An 18413-nucleotide genomic window follows, 5' to 3' on the forward strand; every position below is an offset into this window, starting at 1 on the left:
TGATATCAGCTTCAAACTATATATTTCAACTTGCACCTGCAAATTTCCTAACTTCATCACCCACCTAGTTTATGAAACCTAGTTAGTTATAGATTATGAAAAGGCATATGATTCAGTAGAGATACCAGCAGTCATAGAGGCATTGCATAATCAAGGAGTACAAGAAGCATACGTAAATATCTTGGCAAATATCTACAAGGATTCCACAGCTACCTTGGTTGTCCAAAAGTAGAAAGCTACCTATCAAGAAAGGGGTCAGGCAAGGAGAAACAATCTCTCCACTGCTATTCACGACATGCTTAGAAGAAGTATTCAAGCTCTTAGACTAGGAAGGCTTAGGAACGAGGATCAACGGCGAATATCTCAGCAACCTTCGGTTTGCAGATGACATTGTCCTATTCAGCAGCAATGAGGACGAATTACAACAAATGATTGTGGACCTTAACTGAGAAAGTGTAAGAGTGGAGTTGAAGATTAATATGCAGAAGAGAAAGGTAATGTTCAATAGCCTGGCAAGGGAACAAGAATTCAAGATCGCCAGTCAGCCTCTAGAGTGTGGAAAGGAGTACGTTTATCTAGGTCAATTACTCACAGGGGACCCTGTTCACGAGAAAGAAATTTACAGGAGAAAAAAATTGGGTTGGAGTGCAAACGGCAAGCATTGCCAAATCCTGACTGGGAGCTTACCATTGTCGTTGAAAAGAAAAGTGTACAATCATTGCATTCTACCGATGCTAACATAGGGGCAGAAACTTGGAGGTTAACAAAGAAGCTTGAGAACAAGTTAAGGACCGCACAAAGAGCGATGGAACGAAAAATCTTAGGACTAACGTTAAGGGACAGGAAGAGAGCGGTGTGGATCAGAGAACAAACGGGGATAGCCGATATTCTAGTTGACATTAAGCGCAAGAAATGGAGCTGGGCAGGCCATGTAATGTGTAGGATGGATAACCGGTGGACCATTAGGATTACAGAATGGATACCAAGAGAAGGGAAGTGCAGTCGAGGTGGGCAGAAAACCAGATGGGATGATGAAGTTAGGAAATTTGCAGGCGCAAGTTGGAATACGCTAGCACAAGACAGGGGTAATTGGTGATCACAGGGAGAGGCCTTCGTCCTGCAGTGGACATAAAATATAGGCTGCTGATGATGATGATTGCACAACCAGCGGTAAATGTCGAACTCTGCTTTGCAACAATGTGCCACAGAAATACAGTTGGTGCGCTCCTTCTCGTTAGAGCATCAGCCGGAAGTAGTAATAGTAGTAGAAATAATAATAGTAATTCAATGTATTCAATAGAAAATGAAAAAAGAAAGGGGGGGAAAGAAAGGCTGTGGACACAAGACAACAGCCTCCAATGGTCAAAACGAGACGTGACGCATTCAGGCACATAACATCGCTTTTAATGTATAAAAATATATGTACAGACACGAATCATATCATTACAGGTTTTTTAAGGTGACCCTGGACCCGACAAATAATTTTCGCTAATAAAATGACCAAGTCTGCACCGGCCATCAACTGCGTAATTCTTTCAATCTGGCGGGCACATCAGTAAAACTGTTAGTACACGATCAGTGCGCTCACGTAATTAAACATCTTCATACGACATATCAGGTATCCAGCATAGTAGCTCAACAACCGAACTGTCTGAACAATCCATATATGTAGCCACTTTAACTACACCGATGAAGTCACCTCTATCGTGTATGACACGAACGATGGTGCCTTCTACCGGCAGCACCACTGTACAACCAACCACACTAACCTAGTGATTCTAGGTTAGTGTCCTATTCTAGGCGAGTGTCCTATTCCATTAGGAATAGGACACTCGGTACAATTTGTATGCTTGAACTAATGCCAGTTAGCCTGAAAGTAGTACAAAAAACAAAAGTGCAGTGTTCCACCATCCCACGTTCATTTTCTTACAAGTACTTAGAAAGCACTCTGAATTATGGTGGCGAGTGACTGATCATAAGATGGTAATGACTGGCAGATGCGAGGAAAGTTTTATCAGCTTTCCATTTTTGCTGGCACATTGTGCATTGAATGTAGTATTTGTGCATTGCCTCTTCAAGCAGTCTTTCCATTCAGCACCAGCTGGACAGGAAGCTCTGCCTCAACACCCATAAATAAGCGAAAAATGGGGCAGCATTGGGAATTATGGAAATTACTTGGCCTGATTGGTAAGCCATACTGTAATTTACAAAGTCGATCCGTTTCTTTTTTTTTCTAGATAGAATCACGTGCTGCGAGTTTTCACAAATACGAGCATGTACAGAAACATACTAAATCCTTGAACAGCTCACAACTTTGTGCCGACTGCATCATGCACACACTACCATCTATGCTCATCTGTCTGTGCAATGTCAATCCCGAAGCTTGCGTTGCTACCGCAAGAAAAGTCTCGTAAGTTGTGTTTCATGCGCAGTTCCTTTTCATGTACACTCTTTTCCCATTCTGCTATAAGTCCTCAAAAGCAGGGGACTGCATTCCATCTGGTCTAGCTTAGCACTTAGAGAAAGGCTGCACAAAGGGCAACACACGAATTCACTCAATGCATACAAATTTCGCATCGTCTAAAAATATTTTCTTGCGACCGCCACAACTGCTATGACTAGCCTAAATACTTCAACTGAAGTTACACTCCCACCCATGTAAGCTACAAATGCCCAGTTGGTAGGAGTACCAGCAAGCTGTGAAATTAACACAGGCCTATAGTGCACCAAATTATCTGAGCAATACGTTCTGTGCCTTATTTACCTTTCACTGTTTTCAGTGCTGTTATGTTTACATCCTACTTAAATCTGATAGTGCAATTTAGGAGCACCTCATGGTGGTCACAATATGTGTGCAGTGGTATCTGACAAAGCTGTCATGTCCGTCAGGTGAACTTTGTTTCAGGAAAGCAATAACAGCCATTGAGCTCCAACATTGTTATTAATCTCACAAACTTGTAACAGGTATATATACCTGTGTAAAGGGCAATGGTTAATTATATACTGCTAGTTACACCTCAGCATCAGTATTTCACATTTTTAGAGTAAAGATATGACATCCTCAACAGTGCAGCTTTAATGGCCATAATGCTAAACACATCAGCAAGATATACGCACTCTTCAAGATCCTCCTGAGCACAACGCAACAGCTTAATAAATATTCAAAATTACACAATGTATAAGTTATCACACAATGTTTCACACCTCGCAAACAACATCTATACACATCAGAAGAACAGACTGCATCATGCGATGGTAAAATGTCACGTATTTTCCACTGCTATTAAATGTAAAATTTAAATTACTCAGCACAGCATTGATGATACAGTGTCCTGGAGAAGGAAAAAAAAGAATGGAAAAGAAGGATGCTTGGGCTTTCGCGAGTGTTCTTTGCAGCAAGCCATTTTAGTTTTGACAACAGCAAACTTTAACTGCAAGATTTTTGAGAAATAAGAAAATATCTGTTAGCATGCTCAGAGAGCTGCTGTTCTTTACAAACGGTGCCTAAAATATTCAAAAATTTCAGAGGTTGTATCCCACTCAACAGAAAAAAAAATTAAAAAAAACTGCTAAAAACTACATGAATGTGTTGGAGTTAGCACATTTAACACACAACTGAGGACATTCCAGCATCATTCCTTTGTGCCAATAAGGCACATTTAGTCCACTTATACTGTGCACCGTTCAGCATTTGGTTAGCAACAGAAACAAGCCTAAAGCCTTGTTAACTGGGCTGCCAAAACAATCACAGTTATAAATAAACCAGGATGCAACAATGAGGGTTTTTTTTTTTCCCCTCTCTCATCTCCTCTTTTAACCTCACCTCAATGAATCACATATTCAACAATTTTGTGTGGACCTTACAAGCTTCTTTTGGGTACTCAGTCAATGTAACAACAACAAAACAATGAGCCAATGAACTTCTCTGGTTGAGCTCAAGAAAGTGAACAATATGTTGCCCAACAGTGGCACCGAGAAACAAATGTTCATGAGTCGGCTACTGCAACAAACAAAGCGATCTATGAGGCCAACAGTAGCGATGCGGTTAATGCCCATGAAGTAAACCTTTTTACATGTCTGCCCGTTACAGTAGTGTGTATGTTTGAAACAATGAACCAAACATAGGTGACATTTTACAGTAGTCGCACTTTAGAGAGATATGTAGAAAAGAAAGCGAAGAAGAATACGTGGCATGGTATGAGTAACGTGACTCCATTTTGAAAACTGAATCATAGCACATGTAAACTGTGTTCGGTTCCTGAAGTCATGAAGCAGTTGATGTGTCAATGTCTTCCGCCTCGTTCTTAGTTTACAGCGTCGTCCTTTTTTTTTTTTCACACAGAGGTCTGCCACCTCATGCTACGCAATGAATGACATGGCTAGATAATGCCCCTCCATTGCACTTGTCCTTGAAACCTTAACTCTAAAACCACAACCATGCAAGTGCCTCGGAGCAAAGCTCAGAAGGTCAGCAGATTTCCGCCCTCCTTTTCCACTGGTAAATGGCTGAAACGATGGTTGACAAATGAGTGCAGAGCACAGATGTACGAGTCACATGACAAGAAAATGAACACCTCTTCGTCCGAGCGCAATGGCGCAATGCTGGGCTTGCTGGCAAGCGCACGTCATAAAGACTGGTAGTACAACTCATTTGAGTAGATCTGTGGCCGGGTCATGGGCTCCAGCAGTGATGCCCAGGACAGGAGGCCAAGCAAGAAAGCCAGTAGAAGCAGGGTGAGTCGTGGCTGCTTGTAGCCAAACACCTCGGCCACGTCGGGGAAACCCATGTGGTTGCAGAAGGCGTGGGCCACAAAAGGTGCCACGAAGTGACCTGCAAGCCAGGACACAATTGTGGCACAAGGCAAATCGGCTGCCAAAAAAATGTTTGAAAACTGTATTCCTGGGCAAGTTCGGGGTGAGAATGGGATGATGTATGAACTGTACTGGGACGTGCATATTTCGCTTAAAATGTTCGGAAAAATATTTGGCGCTTACCGCTGCACTGCGCTTGCTCACACTTCACAGAAAGATTGCATTTTGGAGTCTACGTCGTTCAGTGTAACACTTGGCACAGTTGCTTGTCTGTTTTATTTAAGAAAAGAATTAGAAAAATGACTGCTGTGAAGACAGCAATAACATAAGCTTGTGTCGCCACCTGCATGCAGCCGCCGAAAATAGCCGCTCAGAGACAGTTGCCACGTGTTGCCCGCTCCTCTGGAACATGCAGCTACTGTTCCTGATCGGCTGCTTTCTGCAGCTGTAAGCAGGAGGTGACACAAGTTAATGCTAGCACCGTCTCGGCAGCAGCTTGCATCCCCATAAACGAAAGGCAACTGAGCATTTTTTCTTAAAAGCCAGGCAATTAACTGTGCCAAGTGCTACTCTGAAAGACGTAGACTCTGAAAATGCAATCTTCCTGCGAAACTTGAGCAAGAACAGTGCAGCAGTAATCGCGAAATCTTGTTTGAAACATTTTAAACGAAACATTCCCGTCCCGGTACGATTTATTGTGAGAGTCACGCTGGCAGCAACAACATTTGATCGACGTCAACTAGAGGTTGAATTGCCTTACAACTTCTTGCGATCAGTTATCATCATTATTGCGGCTCTCATAAGAAATATGGTACATCATCATCAGCACTGTCACATTTTTAGACTGCACCATGTTCGGAATGGGCCCACAAGAGAGGCTAGAAACCGACATACATGATACGAAAAAGTGGCGGGTAACTTCCCAAGGAAGACAGTCTTCAAAAACTTCTCAGTAAAATAAAAACGGAAGTCAAAGTGACACAATTTTCTTTAAAGGGACACTAAAGAGAGAAATTAGTCCAGCACACTTCTACAACAGCAAAATGGCCACTCTTATCCAGACAGGAGGCATGATAAGCCAGAAAAGATGGAAAACCGAAAGACAGATGGCAACACAGCATGGACGGTCCTGCACCAGATCGCCGTGGCATCACAGATTTTGACGGCATCTGCTCGAACGGAGTTAGTTTTTCATTGGTGAAGATAGACTACACACTGTATTATAAAGAAGCCAAACACTGAACTTGGCAGGTTCCAATAAACTCTAGAGCGCCACAATGGCCCAAATGCTTTGGAATTCGTGACTTCACACTGATGTACACGAGTGTTTCGGCGTGAAATTTCAAAACTAGAACTTCGACCTTCATGTTCGCATCTAATAACCTATTTCTGTGATATTAAAGGAGGCATGACACTCAATTTTCTATCATAATCTGTAATGTGCGAGGTAATCCTTGTGCGTTCAAGAACACATTGTCAAAATTTTAGCGCATTTGAGCCATGCACGTAATTTGTAATTGAATTTTTTATATTACACTCGTACGGCACAACAGTCGAGCAACACTGGCATGCACGCGAGCCGTGACGTAACAAGCTGCATGCTTGCCGAGCAAGCACGTATATTCCGGCGAAGAATCTGTGTTTCAGCTATGCGCGCATGCGGGAAACTTCTGCTTTGTTCAGCTTGCCATTGGAATTGTTCAACTTGCTGTGACTGAAGCAATGCCACCGTGGCGCCTATGTAGCGCTGTGGGGTGCCATAGCGAACGGAGCAAGGAGTGCTCCGTATTGTTCTTCAGGTTCCCGAAGGAGCCCGTCATGCATAAGGCTTGGGAGATAATGTGGGCAGGAAGGACTGGCGCTCATCTGACGCCTTTGTTTCGTTCTCGGAACACTGCATGCCAGACAGCTACTGACGACGATTTGCACCTGCTCGCCGAGTTTGGGATAACCGTGAAGAAGCTGAGGCTGCGGCCAGACGTGACGCCGACCGTATTCGTGCACCGGGCCATCCGACAGGCAGTGCCCCGGCGAAATGTCAGCCTAGCTATTTTTTTTTTTTACGGATATCGGATGCAAAAAGCAAGTTCAAGTAAAGGTTAAGCGAAAGCGCACATTGCGCAAAATACTTGCGCCGCGGACACATGTGAGCGGACATTTGTTTAAATGTGCCGCACGCAACAGGTTTTTCTTGAGTACGGATCCGAGAGACATGCATGCCAGCAAACAATCTACGCGCATAACAATTTGAATTGTGCAAGGAGCGCCAGACATCGTCTCCCATGAACGGCTGGCTAAGCAGTGCTGCACGCATGAAATATGATGAAATAAAACTGTAGCACAGAACACCTATGGCTGTAGTACTCAACAGGCATCAGCAGCATTTTGCGCAGGACCAATGTTGCCGTCTATGTTGACCACGCTAACTACGCTGTCTTCGTCCATGGCCTCCAAGATTTGCGCTCGCCAGCCGGTACGCGCAAATCTGGGAGGCTATGTTTCATCACTTCGGCTGGCGGCGACAGGGTTGAAGTGAAAATGCGCAGCGTACACGACGCCATCACTGTTTCTGCTGCTCAAAGATTCGTCGCTAGCTTCTTCACGCGAAGTTGGCGGTGTCAGACATGGCACGCGATATCTGGAGCAAATACAGCAACAAACGGCAGCTATGCTCTGACCTCACGTGGCTGATTTTGTAGCAGACAATGGCGCAGTTCCATGCAGACATTACGTCAAACGTGGCATGGCAATATGGCTGTCAGCGCCGGTAGGCGGGTTTTAGAGTTGGCGAGTTCTAGCTCATATTTTGGACAGAAATGTGCTTTTACTGCCCAGTTTTTACATGTGTATAGCCTTAATAGACTCTCAACTACAATTTCTTGCAGACAACCGCAAATTGTTGGGTGACCGTGTCATGGCTCCTTTAATGAAAATAGAGTTCAAGGAATACATTATTAGTCTAAACTGATTTAGTGTTTCTCTTTAGTGTCCCTTTAATGAAGAAGTGCACCATGTTTTTCTGCAGTTGCTGGCTGCAAAGTTGCAGGTACACTAGACTGGACAACCAAATAGACATCACAGAGCACGGCATCTACGAGACTTACGAGACATAGAGCTCTGCCTTGTCTATTCGGTTGTATTATTTTGACGCTTGAAAACAGCACTGTGAAAAACCATGTTCAACTGTACATTCTTGTAGGCACACACAATTTAGGCATGCTTCCTGATCCCCAAATACTGCAATGATCACGCATGTGGCATCATATTTAGGAGGAACAATCTCCAGTTATCACTGAGCAATAAGGAAGTTGGTTCTGTGGAGGTGTCGACAGAAATTTCGGATAGAAAGGCAATCCATGTCATCAACAAGAACTTCCCTTCTACGATTGCCAAAGTGTGGAAGATGAAAACCACACTGTTCTCTAGTGTGATGACCTAGTACCAGCCAAACTCGCAAACAGCATTATGGAATGCAAGCAGCTTAGTCAAGGTTTCTCATATGTTCGTCTCGTCAGGTGTCATAATAATGACATCATTGCGGTCACTAACCAAGTAAAAGTGCTAAGAAAGAAAAGACAATTTGGAGCCCTTAAAGAGTACTGAAAGAAAATTTGTTTCATCTTTATTTCTTTTTGGCTAGCTGTTGACCAGTAATTACGCTGTGGAGCCTCAATTGCCTCGAGAGTGAAACAAATAATTAGATTACCTTTAAATGCGACCAGTTCAAGACATGTGCCAAGTGCAGCTTCGAACGTGTGAAAGGAGACTCATCACGTCATCAAAACCTGTTGCGGTGGTCTCATGGTACCGGATACCACTGCACACACTATGACCGCGCTGCCGAAAGCCCAATCCATTCAGCACTCAACGGGACAGGAGGGGAGAGTGGGTTCCCTTGCATTTCCAAGTTAAGAAAACAATGGGAAGGGCCAATTAGGCAGCTTACAATGACAGGGTCATTGTGTGACCGTCAACCACTACACCGGGCTGACTAGCATGTTATCGAGTTGTTTATGATACCATGCGACCCCGACCTCTGGTTTCAGTGATGTGAACCAGCTTTCACATCCGAAGCCGCGGTGAACATGGCTCGCATTTTTGAACAGGTCGCATAAAAGGTGCTACAAGTAATTATTTGGTGTGCTCTCAAGGAATTGCGGCTTTCTACCATAATTATGGAGGCAACAGCTACCTAAAGAAGTACTCCTTTAAGAGTTCCCTGATGACTACAATTTTGTTTTATACCTTGATTTGGTCAGTGACCACAACAATCTATCCAGCTTTCTGAAACTCTGTTTGCTTTAATACCTAAACAGCATTCAGGGAGAGGAAAATTTTGATTGACCCGTACTACATCTATCAATAAAGTTCACTCACGTAGAGTACAACAAGCATCAGTGATGAAAACAAAAACGCACTTAAACTGATACACAGTGAGCGCAGACCTTGTGGTATTTTGTAAAACATGATGGAATAAAATTTTGATACGGAAATTCGGAATAAGGTGGGGTCAACCCTATGGGTGTAACTATTTTGTGTGAACGTTACATCATGCATACAATAGGTAAAAAACCGTATGCCTTCGCACCATCTCTCTGAAAATCAACTTGCGCAACTGCAAGAAATAAGTACCAACCTGTCCTGAGGAATAGATAGACGGAGTAGGCACCAAAGATGGTTGTGTAGGCAAACTGGAACACTGCAAGAAATAATAAGAGCTATGAGAAAACATCCAAATGCAACTGCTTTCCACGATGTTCCTTTTTTTTTTTTTTTTGAACAGTCCTCACAATTAAGCAGGCAGTAATGCTAACATTCTCTGCTGAAAGATCAGCCTACCTTTAATATGTAATGTGCACACGAAATGTAAGGACAAACATGGTTTCGAGATTGCAGGGTATTGTGTAATCTCGTGGAACTTAAAAGGAACCAAGAACTGACCAAAATGTGTTGCAGTGGCTGTGACCAGGCCATACCATACAAGCGAGAGCAAGCGTGCCACCTAACTGGTTTCTTTCCGCCCTCTCCACTGATGGTTGATGTTAAGATGGAAGAGGGGCCCCCGAAAGCAAAAAAAAATAGAACGAGTTGAACGAGTGCCATTGCAGAATGATCAACACATCGCATCAAGGAAGTCTTAGAGTACTGCATTTGAGTCTCACAACGACCATCTCATTTGTTTAAAATGTTGCGAAATGTTGCTGTGACGTCCTTAAAACACAACGCGGCAGTAAAATTGAAATAAATGTGACGAACGGAGGGTCCGACGATTACACGTTCAGCACTCGACAAGTGGAATCACTGATGTTATTACGAAGACTATAGTGCAAGGCCACATGCTTCTCTACATTCTCAAAAAATGCGTACAAGCATTTACGACTGAGCTACAACCATGAAACAAACAGTCATTAAAGGATATGCATGCCGCGCACATGTAAACACATAGTGGTTAGGAGACGAAGCGATGCGCCATCCAAGTTATGCATGGCTCGGCCAGTGTCCGCCGGGTGGCGACTCTGCTTGATCTCACGGCCAATAGGGCTATATAAACATGATCACCACAGATAGAAAAATATGCACATTTTAAATCTTCCATGGTGTTTTCCATGCAACTGCTGTGGAAGTGAGCACGGTAAGTGGTAAGCATTTCCTTGCAATACATAAAATTAGGTACTTCAAATATAACTTGTTGGTCCCTTTATCCCCTTCCGTGCCATCGACGAGCTGGCTTTGTGTATGCGTTTCTGGTGAAAACATAGAAAAGGTTGAGCGAGGCTATTTTTAATTTAAATTTTCGAATAATGCCATGGACGGGCTGGTTTCATCTCAGTGAATTATCATGCTTCTTGAACATGGCAGCACATGCAGCAGCGAGTTTATTCTGGTGGACGAAGTAAAATAAGTTGGAAACTGGGGTCTTTGAAAATGCTGCCACCGGCAGCTTGAGCTTCATTGGCCTCTTCATGAAAAAAAACAAAAAAAGCTGGCTTCAGCAATGAACAGCACTCTTCTTCGAGTGAAGAAGACGAGATTCTCGATGCAATCAGCTCGTTTTCTGAGAGCGAGTATCGCACAATATATTGTGCAGTGCTGTTAAGCTTCAGTTTTCAATAATGGTTGAGACTTTGAATAAATAAACACTTAAAACGTTGTGTGCAGCACCTTTTGTAAAAAATATCTAAATAAAAATGTTTGTCCATTCTCGGTCAGAATTCAGGATATGTAATAGCGTGGCACAAGGGGGTTTAAGACGCGTCATGTGCTTGTGCGTGAGTATGTCATAGCTATGGTTTAAATTTAATTCAGTTCACTATTACTAATGCCTCCGTGCTGTACATGGGCACTCAGAAAGAAATGAATGAATCAATGAATGAATTGTTTTGCAGAATTACTGCCATGGCTTTTGCATATGTGTGGACACGAAAATTTATGAAGCACCACATTTGCTTGCAGTATCATACCTGCCAACCTAGCAACATGAAAATTCAGGAGACTGCTGCGCGGAAAGACGAAGGAGGGGGGGGGGGGTCATAAAAATGTTTTACCCCCCCAAAAAAAACAGCTTTTTTGCTGCCGTGGGAGACACTCGCATCACAGGCGCACGTGGTACAGAATCCATATTGTCACCTTACCGTGAAATGACAAAGCACAGAAACTCAGTCGTGTATGATCTCAGAAACACTTGCAAGTACTACTTCTACTGCGCCATCGATCGTTCCAACTGAACTCAGGGAAACAAAGAGTAGTTCGGGGTTCCGCACTTTCACTCAATGACCTGACAAAGCCAACTGAAGCTTAGTGCACCCATGAATATATAACGACTGGATTGCTAAAAACACGCAAGCCAACCTGGGCCGAGCCAATCCAGAAAATCCAATATGTCAGCACCCGTCGGCTGCTCGCGTTCGTGGTGGTGCTGGCGGCCGCTACCTCGATTCAAGGTGCATGCTGGTGACTAACTGCTCCAGCGCTGCTTTCCCGCATGGTTATATTATAGGGCGTAAAAAAAAAAAAAAAGCGCTGTGCTGTGACGGCCACTTTTCGAGAGATTTGAGGTCGCGTCCATACAATCGGGAGATGCGATCGGAATTCGCGAAGCTCCCAGACAATTCGGGAGAGTTGGCAGGTACGCAGTATGCATGGGCAAGAATTGAGGCACAGAGCAGCATTGCTCACATACAAATATACCCTACCCTGCGTCGTAGTGTTTTTCACTACTCCCGCGTTTCTTACTCTTGCGTCAGCTCTTACGTCAGCTCTTACGTCAGCAATACAATACAGCGACAAACCATATTGCCAACTTCTTCAATTTTCTGTTACCAACTTCTTCGCTTCTTTCGTCTTGATCTACCCGGGCATCTTCCCAATGGCACATACTCATTCTGGAGAAATGGCCAAGAATTTTCGCATACCTAATGTCACATGCCAAGTTGCATGTACCCAACGGTCAAAGTTGTCCATCAAGGCACATATCTAGTGGCCCAAGTTGGTGTGAAAGAGGTTAGAATGAACACATGGCGACGGCTGTTCTTCCCGTCCGTTTTCTTAGATATTTGTGCATGTGTACAAAGGTCTAACCGTGGGAGTGTTGCCCAGCGCCGCTCATGACTATGGTGGCTTCATTGTCTGTTGGCTTCAAGCGATCTGAACTTGACACGGTTCAGTAAGTTTGAAAAGCTGGCCATGATGCTAGTAGCAGACACACTGAGCGACAAGGTTGTCCCTTACCAGACTGCATGACAGCCATTTTGACATTGTTTGTCCTTGTGAGCCTCTCGATGAGATGGTGGAAATGAGCTGAAAGCAAAGAAAAACCCCTTCAGGCGCTGTGTGCAAAGTAATGCACGCCAAGACAGTGAATGAAAAGCAAAAAGCACTCACGAAAATAATGATGTTTGAAACGTTTCACATGTCTTGAAACAATTCTAATCAAGCCTGTGCTGCAAGGTTGGTAAATATGTGTAAGGTGTTTGAGGTAAAACGAGTTGGAAGGTAGATGTCTGGGTGTTTGCTGTCAGTACCAGCATGTCGTCATGTAGCGGGTTCACTTCTTTCATTGTTTTTTTCAGAACGTTTTACATCCAGCATGTATTTAGAGCGACTGAACAGGTGATTTACAGGTATGCTAGACATGATATAGTTAATGTTCTTGTAACCGACGTCTCTATCGAGTTCTCGCATTAGGTCTACATTCTGTAAACTTGACAATATTCACTGAAAAACTGATTCTTTATCCATTCTGCGGGATACTTTTGTAATTCTGAATGAGCAGTAATATGGTGAAACTCAATTTTTAATGGACAAAATTAATTGGCACCTGAAGAGGATAAGCACACACTTTCAATTTTATCGTTATCAAGAACATGACTGAAAGCTTCACTCTGAAAAAATGCCCAGCTGGGGCACACGCAGCTGCACTGATAAGAGGCTGTTCAGACTCACCAACACCAAAGAATAGCGGACAGATCATAACGGCAGCTCGGTGGCCCAAGCAAGGCACCAGAATGGGAAGCATGCAGGCACGGAATGTGAACTCTTCTGACAATGGTGCCTGCATGAGAATGAGGAAAAGGTAGAACGTAAGAAGGAAAGCTTCTGCACTCTCCTTCACTTGCTCGCAGTTACAGGGAAATACACATCAAGCAGCACAGACTCAACACTCTGACACAACCAGATAACGTCGCAAATCCTCTGAACAAATGAGAGCCCAATGCGTGCTGGCACCACGGATGCTCGAAAATGATGACACGCCAGTATCTCATTGCTACAACTGCAACGGCAGCCAAGAGTACTTGCACTTCGGTGCAAGCACATTCCCCAGGTGAATAGATGGCATCAGCACATGACATCACCGATGGCATCGCATGTGCCTCCCCGACACCCACATATTTCTCGCCTTTGTAAGCAAATTCCAATAGAGGTTCTGGAGGTTTTTTTGAGCCAAGCCATGAATCTGTCATTGAAAATTTTATTCAGTGCACATTAGCATCGTTAACAAGTTGTTCTGCTTCTCTGGTGACAAGCATCTACCACCCTAGTATGCCAAGACCGCAGTCTCCAAGACTATGTTGTCAGAGGCCACCGACATGTGCAATGCTTTGACAGCATTACGTACAATGTTGGCAAGCACAAACTAATGTTTGCACATTGCTACTTAGCATGAGCATGCAAAGCTATATCTTACACCCACTCCAGGGTTTGTTTTCCATCTTTCCGATTCCAAGAGCTGTATACTTAGCTGTATACTTCCATTGCAAGGGAGCCAGAGGCCACCCAGTGCAGTTAAGACGCCACCTACACCCCCTCCTCTTCACCTTCACTGAAATCTTAGACACTTTCGTGTGCACTTTTGTTACAAAACAATGATTATAAACATTCCTGGGGGCATTTTCTTCGTCCAATCCTGTGTGCCTAGTGCTTTTTTTATCCGGAATATTAGAAACATACACATGTCCCATGGCAAAGTCTTCCGTAGCATTCTTGACTGAAAACATGACGTTAAAGCAAATGTGCACAACAATGACAATGATTATTAAAAAAAATGAAATTATGGAATTTTGCAAGCCAAAACCACGATATGATCACGAAACACGCAGTATTGGGGGACTCCGCGTTAATTTTGTCCACATTGTCTAGACGTTAAAGAACCCCCTGGGGTTATTTAACATGTAGCTAAATCTACAGGTACACGAGTGTTTTTGCATTATCGCCCCCATGAAATGTGGCCGCCGCAGTCGGCAGTCGAAGCCATGGTCCTCGTGCTTAGCGGTGCAACGCTACAGCCAATAAGCCACTGTGGAGGGTAATGATTACAACTAATGTTTCGTGACAACAGTAAACATTTAAAGGCACGGATGTTAGGAGTGTCGATCTGTGGTTTCCTTGCTGCGACGTTATCTGGTCGGCCTGCTCACGTTGCTGACAGTTTCAAGTTATCTCTTCTCAAGGTATCTTGCTTTGTGCCTGCAAAGGCTTTGTATGTGCATCAACTCACCACAATATGGTTCCTAAGCCAGATGAGGTTCCTCAGATTCAAGTACCAGTAGCGTGGCTCTGAAAGTTGAACGGAATGCATAACACAAAATTAAACGAAGGGAATGACAGTGCCAATTGCTTTGCCTATGAGAAGAACTTCAAGGTGATATTTCTGACAAATGAAAATGCCTACTAGCTGTAGGCTACTTGCCCAGGTAGAGGCTCCAGACTCCATCAAAGTAGTGCAGTACAAGGGGGCCCGCAAAAAGCACCTGCATTCGAGTTACGAAGCTGTAAGTCCGTCTATGACTTTACAAAATAAGCACAACACCACAAATAAAGCAATAATCAATAAGCCACTAGATCTTAAACGACCGCACAAACAATATGAGCAGAGAACTCTTCACATTTTTACTATGTGCTACCACAGAAAAATCTTTGGACAAAATGGAACCACCATTCTCGGTACTAAGCCGTATGTCGAAAAGCTCAGCTATACAGCAGCGTAGCTTCTGCAGTAGGTGGGTGACATCAATAAAGGAAAATATGCAACTGCATATCTACACCACGGCTCCCACAGAAATGTAGTTTCTTCACCGTGATGTGTGCGCTGCTAGTACACTTAGTGAGCAGAAACTGTAGAAGCGTTGGTGTGGCTTAGAAGAAGGCAGTGCTTAGACCAGTTATGCTGTCAATTGCTGGAAAAGTGGCACCATGAAAATAGAGAAATGAACTACTCATGTACAGCAGTTTCAAAACAATGAATCTGTGCTGGGACAGGGAAAGGACAGTTGATCCTATCATCTGCTGTGGAAGCATTGTTTCATCACGTTTGAGAAATGTTGTGGCTTCTTCACACAACTTGCAAGTGTAGCTGCATTTTGTATGTTTCACTTTTGTTCCCTGAATTAACACAGTTAAGGCATATCTACACCACGGCTCCCACAGAAATGTAGTTTCTTCACTGTGATGTGTGCGCTGCTAGTACACTTAGTGAGCAGAAACTGTAGAAGCATTGGTGTGGCTTAGAAGGCAGTGCTTAGACCAGTTATGCTGTCAATTGCTGGAAGTGGCACCATGAAAATAGAGAAATAAACTACTCATGTACAGCAGTTTCAAAACAATGAATCTGTCCTGGGACAGGGAAAGGACAGTTGATCCTATCATCTGCTGTGGAAGCATTGTTTCATCACGTTTGAGAAATGTTGTGGCTTCTTCACACAACTTGCAAGTGTAGCTGCATTTTGTATGTTTCACTTTTGTTCCCTGAATTAACACAGTTAAGGCGTCTACAACAGTTGATTCCCCTTCACTCTCAGCAACCACTTCCTCCTTCCTTGCCATAGCGAGCAGGGGCCGTATTCTGAAAAGTTCCACTTCGGCGATAGTTCACCTAGGCGATAGTCACGTTCAGTAAATCAACCGGCTACTTACCCGTGATGTCAGCATGCACTACCAACACGCTCACTCGAACGCTTTGCAACACATGAGAGAGTGCACCGCGCGAGTGCAGAGCGGCTCGGGTGTTATTTTCGAACGTAACGGCCGCAGTACGACACAGGCAATGTTCGTTTATTCAATATATGTCAGGAGCACCCAATGACACCGTGACATCGAAATGACGTGAGCCGGAACTACTAGATGACGCAATTTATTTTCCGGTTTTGCTCAACCAGCCAATCAGCGCGCACCTAAAGGCGAACTATCGCCGAAGTGGAACTTCAGAATACGGCCCCAGAATCATGTGCTGCACAATGGCGCATCATTAACTTGCTAAGGTGTAAATACATGAAAATATATGAAGAAATGACAGGAATGGGAAGAGCGAAAGAGCAACAGGGCAGGAAAGTTTTTTTTTTTTTTTTTTTTTTATGTCATCTCGAGCCTTTGACATAATAACAACATGTAATGATGCATCATGCACTTTCCAGCCATCTCACTGTCTTGCCCTTCTGAGCAGCCATCTGCTGCTGCTCCTTACACGGAACCCATTGTACTTCCACTCAACCCTGCGCCACTTGCAAAATGAAACTGTCTGCTTAGGGCACTGTATACTAAGCTATGAGGTGCAACAGTAAGCGCACCTCTAATGTTAATTGACGGTGTTCTACATTCCAATGTTACCCGAGGGACATTGTAGTGGAAAGGCCAGGATAATTTGGGCCAGCTCGTGTTCTTCAGCATGCGCTGCAATCTTAGTATGCCAGTGCTACTTTATTTCACCTTTAAAAGAATGTGGCCATTGTAGCGTGGAATCAAATATGTGAATTTGTGCCGAGCAGCAAAACACCACAGATGCTCAGCCATCATAGCCGCTGAGTAATACATACACTGCACTTGCCACGCTACCATCAGCCCTTTAACTGCTACCCAGAAGGTAGATGATACCTCGTGTGGCTTCACTTTCGGTCGTTTGTACCGTGACACATTATTTTTCTGGGTCACTCTAACGGTGCATGGCTAATGTACAGCAAGATGTGTGTGGTGAAGCTTACAGTCTAAGCAGATGTCAAGCCTCCTTAACCTGTATTAGTGACTTTCCCGGTAAAGTGTGGTGTAATAAAACTCGAGCACTGCACCCCCGTGCAAGCATCGAAACTCACCATTGTAAGAGCTAAGGGCAGGACAATGGCTTGTAGCAGCCCAGCAAAGCGAAGACCCATCACGGCAGGCACGCTGGCATTCTGTTAAACGCAGGGCAAGAAACGAAAACCAGATGAAAACACCTGTGCCGGTATGGTATTTATAGTCACGCCGTTTACGCACCTTCTTGAAATGACCAAGATCGGCGCCGAAAACCACAAAGAGAGGGGATATGCATATTATGGCGAACACGCTGATGAACCTTTTCTTTATGGTGACCGGGTGATCCCTGCAAAGGTTGACAGAGAAGGTTTAGGATCGTGTTTGTGTCACACACTTCGCAACACGCGGGAAGGCAAGTGGAACGCGACCGCGCCCCACAAATAAATGTTCACCGCTACACAACCGCGATCCTAGGTCATTTCCTCGGCGTTTGTTGACCTTTCCCCAGAAAAGCCGGGTCCTGTCTTTAAGCGCTCCAGCTGGCCCGACAGCAACCGTGCAGGCACAGGCGACGGGACTTTGCACCCAAGTTATGATTATCATTGTTTGGAAGAGGACGTCGAGCTTACACTGCTTAAAATATGAAGTGCTTAAGTGACAGCAGGGCCCGATTCTCGCGAGCAGCCGTTCGGCTCCAACGGTGAACGGCATCGCCTACCTGTGATCCCGTGTCCTCCAGATATACAGACTGCCGACATACGTGAGCGCCAACATAAAGACCATAGTATGGCGCTGACGCAACTGCTTCCCGTATTCTCAGCAGAAACCATAATGTCATCATCGAAGCACAAGCCGACCTACTCGCTTGACTGACAGTCCATAGGAAAGGAAGCGGCCATACTGATTTTATGCGGTACTTGCCCGCCATCTAGTCTCAAGAGCCGTGCTCCGATTATGGCAAAAAAATTCAGTGTATTGCATTTGCCATAACGTTACATAATCTTTCAATGTAGCTTGCTTTGCAAATATCCTGCAAGCGGTAACTAGCTACCGCTGTCTTGTTAGGAATGCTGCAAATTTAGTAGCCGTCACTTCCGTAC

General features: G+C 44.2%; 1 protein-coding gene across 1 annotated transcript; it reads right to left on the bottom strand.

Annotated features, from left to right (window-relative positions):
* Positions 1-1388: 1388 nt before the first annotated feature.
* Positions 1389-18297, bottom strand: LOC119457676 (CAAX prenyl protease 2-like). Its single transcript, XM_037719314.2, is given in 10 exon segments — positions 1389-4831; positions 9449-9511; positions 12541-12609; positions 13255-13363; positions 14807-14865; positions 14999-15059; positions 17391-17471; positions 17554-17659; positions 18032-18095; positions 18098-18297. Coding segments are annotated over 10 exon segments (864 nt in total). The 5' UTR covers positions 18144-18297; the 3' UTR covers positions 1389-4625.
* Positions 18298-18413: the final 116 nt, after the last annotated feature.

Source organism: Dermacentor silvarum, chromosome 7 (genome assembly GCF_013339745.2).
Source record: "Dermacentor silvarum isolate Dsil-2018 chromosome 7, BIME_Dsil_1.4, whole genome shotgun sequence".
NCBI lineage: Eukaryota > Metazoa > Arthropoda > Arachnida > Ixodida > Ixodidae > Dermacentor > Dermacentor silvarum.